Source organism: Seriola lalandi, unplaced genomic scaffold (assembly GCF_002814215.2).
Source record: "Seriola lalandi dorsalis isolate HSWRI2012SDOR001 ecotype SW California unplaced genomic scaffold, Sedor1 jcf7180002054816, whole genome shotgun sequence".
In the NCBI taxonomy this organism is placed as follows: Eukaryota; Metazoa; Chordata; class Actinopteri; order Carangiformes; family Carangidae; genus Seriola; species Seriola lalandi.
The window spans coordinates 1,495,876-1,502,037 of record NW_019525369.1 but is presented as its reverse complement, the minus strand read 5'-3'; the positions used below and the strand labels follow the sequence as shown (position 1 = coordinate 1,502,037).

The 6,162-nt window shown below is 45.9% G+C and overlaps 1 protein-coding gene across 1 annotated transcript in view; it reads left to right on the top strand.

The window, feature by feature from the left end:
- The first annotated feature begins 257 nt into the window (after positions 1 to 257).
- The window catches only part of hoxb9a (homeobox B9a), a 10,959-nt gene continuing 5,054 nt past the window's right edge, over positions 258 to 6,162 (top strand). The window contains exon 1 of the mRNA XM_023426230.2: positions 258 to 1,184. Coding sequence (XP_023281998.1) covers positions 569 to 1,184 — 616 coding nt within the window. The 5' untranslated portion in view covers positions 258 to 568. The remainder of the gene's footprint in view (positions 1,185 to 6,162) is intronic.

Genomic DNA, 6,162 nt, shown 5'->3' with positions numbered 1-6,162 from the left:
ACCGACGCACTGTTCATTTTGCATATTGCATATAAACAAGACAATTTATTTAGAAGAGGGGCAATCTATTAAAGAGAGAGGGAGAGGGAGAGAGAGAGAGAGAGGAGGGAGGGAGTGAGAGAGGGAGAGAGGGGTGGGGTGGGGGGGTGAAGGTTGATTTACGCTCCATTGACGCTTTATCAGGCTCGAAGAAAAAGTCCGGCCAATCAGTTTGCGCCTCGCGCAAAGTCCCGAACCCCCCAACCCTCCCCACACACACACACACACACACACACACACGCACGCACACACACACACACACACACACACTCCCCTCGCACAGTGCAGGACTGTAGGCTGTAGCACTTTGTTTCACTATAGTGAGCAAGTTGTTTGGAAGGAAGGGGGCTCGAATCCAGGAGAGAGAAAGACAGACAGGGAGAGACACAGAGGAAGGGAGGGGGAGAGCGAGCAGAGGACACAGCAGAGGAAGAGAAAGAGAGAGGGGAAGAGAGAAAAATCTCGTAATGTCTCTCTTCTTGTTCTCTATTTAGTGAACTCGCGGCGTTTACGCAGATAATGTCCGAGAATGTCCATTTCTGGGACTTTGAGCAACTATTACGTGGACTCCATCATAAGTCACGAGAGCGATGAACTCTCAACCCCAGCTCGCTTTCCCAGCGTCCAGTACTCCGGCTCAAGCTCCGCTGCAGCCGCGGGCGGACGGCAGCCTGGCGGCGGCGCTGCGCACGCAGAGCATCCCCATCCCGAGTCCTACCCATCCTGCAGCTTCCAGCCGAAGCCTCCGGTCTTCTCGTCGTCCTGGAGCCCGTTCAGTCCGCACCACGGTGCCAGCGGCGTCCCCGCTGTCTACCATCCGTACATCCCAGCCCAGCACGTGCCCGCCGCGGAAACACGGTACCTACGCTCATGGCTGGACTGCACGCCGCGCGGCTCCGAGTCTGTCCCGGGGCAGGGCCAGACGGGGCACGTCAAGCTGGAGCCTCAGCTCGGCCACCTCGGCGGGGAGATCGCACCCAAAATCGGCGGACAGCTGCAGCACGAGACCACCACGTACATCCTGGAGTCGACATCCACGGCTGTGCGCGAGCTGAGCCACCATCCAGCCGCCATCCCCGGAGCGCGGTTCGAGGAAAACAAGGACATTTGTGAAGGGAGTGAGGACAAAGACGGCGTGGATCAAAGTAAGTTATTAAAGCAGGAAATTGCGCGCGGGAGAGGGAGAGCAGAGAATGGGAGATTGTAAAAGCTTTTAATGCCGCCATAAAACAAGAACAAAGAGCCGGAGAGGCAGAGTGCCCCCACCTCCTGCTCTCTGCCTTTACTGTGATATTTGCCCGTATCGTCCCTGAGACCAGCCGGCTCCTGTAGGAACAGACACGGAGCTGAGATAGAGATGCTTCATAACTGCACACACTTATGGACAATTTATAAGATAATTAGCCAATCATAAAATAAATAAATAAATAAATGCACCAAATAACATCCACACAGTTTGACAAAAACAAGAAACAAGAACAACCAAAAAGGATTATTACAGCTTGTTCGATTTTTTTTTATTGTTGGGTGATGCTGTTACGTCATCCCCATATGATAGTTTGAAAGTAAGTAAAAAGTAAGCTATAATGATTTTTAGTTTGGATTACCTGCCAGGAGCCCAATTAATCTCACGGATTAGTTTTATATCTTAACATGCGTGATCTAAAAGGAACACAGCCCGTTATTACAGAGGCTTGTAAAAGAAAAGGGGTCAGGATGCTTCCGGAAACCTTTGAAATCAAAGTGAGAAACTCGGAAGGAATATAAAATCTATACTAAAATATTAAAGCGGGAGAAAAGAAACAAAAATAAAACTCATAGTGAGATATTGCAGTGTTTTAAAACATCTCCATCCTGTAATCATCAGGCTGACGGTGAGGAGAGGACGTTGCTGAGTTTGGGGAACCTCCAGGTTGTTGTTGAATGCTATAGTTGCCGAGACATGCGCACTTCTGCTTGGTTTGAAAAGGAGCGAGTGGCTTTAGATTTGTACCTTTTTTTTTTTTTTAAACTGGAGGTAGATCTTCATTTCTCTCTGTCAGCGCTCTTGTGTCTGCGTGTCAAAGTCACACCGCTTCAGACCTGTAGGCCTCCTGGTCTCTGTCCTCCTGCCCACTGCCAAGTGTTAATCTACACTCATTATCTCCACTCAGGAGCTTTATGCTGGACGTGGACAGGCTGGATTATTTTAAAGCAGTGTAGACTTTAGACTGTAGCCTATAACAGAATATGTGGTGTTATTCCTCTGGGAGGCCAGTCGGACACAGAGCCTCACTGTTTCCTGCTTTGCTTTGATATTAATTCTTCAGCCAACAACTTTCCATCATTTCCCTGTGTAGAGGCAGGGGCACGTGTCTGCCTATAGGAAGATCCTATATTGTCATATTTCTGTTCAAATACCGCTCTCTATAGCAGAGAGATGTAAACACAATGATCCGGATAAACCATCTCTCTCTGTGTGTCCATCAGCTGGAATGATCCTCTGTACGTCAGTCACACATACATGGCCCTGTCTTATTCTACAAAATCATAAACAGCATAAAGGAGTCAGGCCGTCCATCACTGGCCCGGCGGCTCGGAGCCGCAGAGCAGCCGAGATTAGTTCTCAGTAGAGCAGACGCCTCGTAACTCAGCCTGCAGCGTGGACTAAACTCAGGACTCACCGGCCAGGACGAGAATTCTGGACTCTAGAGATAGGATCGTGTAGATCCGGCAGCGGGATCCTGGTGGTACTCCTGTAGACCAGCGAGAAGATGAGCAGAGGACACTCTCTAAACTCAACTATACCGTTTTCTGATCGTGTATCTGAAAAAAAAACATTGTTTTTATATTTTCTTTTATTATTTTGACATGTTTTAACATTAGAAACAGAATCATTGTTAAAAAAAAAAACTCTTCTCTCAATCTCAAGCTTCAAAGTGAAAATATTACCTCTAAAATTCAGGCCTAGAATCAAGCGACACCAAACCACTGAGCAAATGCAGCTGATTGAATATTTACTCCATAATATTTCACAGCGGGCTCAACTGTTTTCACATTATTATGGTGTGTAGTCTGCCGCTCGCACAGTCGCAGGAGAGTAGCTGTTTTATTCATCTGCGCGCCCTGTAATAATAATAATATTTTACCTGTCATGAAATTGCAATCATCTTGATATAAAGCCGCGGACGGTTTGGCCGGTACAACTCGGGTTTGCTCTGTTTTTCTATCATCACTCGCACTAACAACAACATTTAATCCATCATGCGCTTGGCGGGGTTTGGCCCAGTCCGAGCTTCTTGACTTATTTCAGACAGACGAGGAAAACGCTCCATTAAAAGATATTCATTGGATTTAAAAAAAAAAACTTTATTTCTTATATTTTTTTTAACCCGGGCTGGATGTGAGCGGGCTCTGTTTCCCTCCTCTAATCCCGTCCTATAAATCGAAATTTCTGCCAGAGCAGTCTGATCCATGTGTCTGAGCCTGAGACCGTTTGATCCGTGTGCGTGCATTGTGAGTGTGCAAGCCCGTGCACGAGAAGGACAGAAGAAGGGAGGCCTCCTCCACCCCCCCCCCCAACCCTCCAACCCCCCAACCCACACCCTGGCCATTTCAGAAAGAAATACAAATTACAAACACTATACACAATCATAGGGCTACACTTTATCACTACACACAGATGTTTCTCCTTGTTTTTCTCACACACACACACACACACACACACACATGCATGCAAACACACTCATTCAGCTTATTACAGCAGCTGAGTGTGCCATCCATCAGGCAGGAGGGCAGGTTAGAGGCTGGATGGAGCCCATCGGCCTCCAGTCTGAATTATTAGACTTTCCACCAGTAACACTGTGTTTCCCAGTCTGGCCAACAGGACAAAACTCTGAGTCTTCTCAATAAAAAAAAAGTGTCTATCTGAGCTGTTGTAGGGCGTCAGCACTTTTTCTTGTGGCTGGTTTTGGGATGTATTGCAGTGGGTCAGTTTGGCAGGTAGTGGGAGCTGTACTGGAGGAACTGAAAGCTGTTTCTATTGTTCGCGTGGCAGCCATTTTGAACACTTTATGGGTGCAAACACTGTTCCTCCATGCAGGCTGTAACTATCATTACTTCAATATATGGTGGTCAGTGCGGTCTCGGTTTAGCAGCTGGTACAATATGAACAATATGAAACTGCCTCCTGAGTATATGAGAATCTGGTTGGAAATACATGCTGGTAGTTTTTAATAAGCTGCATTAAAATATATTGCTCTGTGTTGCAGTGAATGGCACAACCTCTGTCTGAAAAGCTTTTTTTTTAATTACATATCTATTAATTATCTTTTCTAAATGATCATTAAATTGTCTTCAGACGGGGCTGCTTACATTTTGTGGCAGTTTAGTTCTGGTTACAGTTAAAGGGAAACTTTGGCGTGTTGTCAAACTTTCCTGCAGAGTTAGATGTTTAGATTCACGTCACTTTCATGCCCATACAGCTTATCTTAATTTAGCTTAGCTTATCTCATCCTATCATAAAGCCTTGAGACGGGGGGAAACAGCTAACCTGCAGTGACAAAATAGCACCAATTGGCATGTTATATTTTCTTTCTTTAACAAAGTGTAAAATTGGTTTTGGTCTGTAATAATTGAAGAAAGTGAACTATTCCTTAAAGGTTCATGCTAGATTTCAGTCAGGTTGTGATGTCGGTTTTCATTCGTCAGTGTCAGAAAAAAACTTCCTCATTGTGTCTACATTTTAATAGTTTGGGGAAAATATATCCAAGTCTCAAATCTTCATTTCCACAAAGTCAGTAGACCAGAGTTAGTGTGATGTCAGCCATGTGACTAATATCTGTGAATTCAATGCATGTTAACACCACTGCGAACAGTAACTTCAGGCATACTGAACAGGGGAAAAAGTGCATCATTGTTGGCACACTGGGTTTCATGTTGTCTGAAGGTCGTACTGGACAGTAGCCAAGTTCCTCTCAGAGCTTTGACTTGTGAGCTGTTGTGGTAAACGTTACAGCACGGCAGAATTCCTGCAGGTTCTTGCTGTTATCGACAATAAGAGGGAACTTTGAACAAGATAGTTTATGTTTCAGGTTTTTCTAGAGGCAAATTACTTGGTTTTCTCTTACGTGTTGCTGAAGAGGGGCATGTTCCTAAGAGGAAGCTGTTTTTGCCAACACTAAAATAATAATTCTTTCCACTTCCAAAACGGTAAATTTGATTAAATGAGGGCATTGGAAAGTCCAAATTCCAACATCACCAACCTGGCTTGAAGGCAGGATGTGGCAGCCTCTGTCAGTGGCTCAAATATGCTAAACTGTTAACCTGGGCTCTTTGAATTCAGTTGTCTGTGATGCATGTCTGCCTGATGTATCTTGGCAGGCAGCAGCGGTCCAGATCTGGTCTGACGTCCCCTCCCCGGGTATTTAAAATGATTGCTTGTGTGAATAACATCAGTAGAATCCTACCTTTAAAAAAATATCACATCCATTTTAAGCCAGCTTCCAGCTACAGATTCTCTTTGTGTTACTGGTGCTGGGCGACCATCCAGAATAAACTACAAGGTTACACTTCAGTCTTTGTGCTGCTGCTGCTGCCGGGCAGAGCAAGAAAGTTATTACCCCCGAAGTTTATTAAGTTATAACGCCAGGTGAACAACCCCATTAATTGGCGTGTTGCTGCTGGTGGCTAGGGTGAGATGGGGTATAAGGGGTTGAGGTGGGTGGTGGATAATATACGACTTCGGGAAATGTAATAACGTGCCTTTGGGATATATGAGAGGTCAGTTTCTGGAACTATTAGGGTGAAATTGCAAAGGGAGCGAGAAAGAGAGAGAGAAAGAGATGGGATGTGATATTAGTCTTGTAGCCGTTTCGGTTACTGTTTCCATGCATTCATCACTGTGCTCTCACACACACACACACACAGGCACAGACACAATAGGCCAACAATAGAACACTTCATGCTGCAGGGCCATGGGCTATAGCAGGCAGTTTTACAGGTATATCAATCTTTTCATCCATGTGCCTGTCCACGTGACACGCAGGCTAGATGCTGCCTGTGTAGCGACATGGATGTAGCCTGGAGAGAGAGAGAGCCCTGTAAGCTACACGCCACCCACATCCTCTCTCTCTCGCCCCCCCC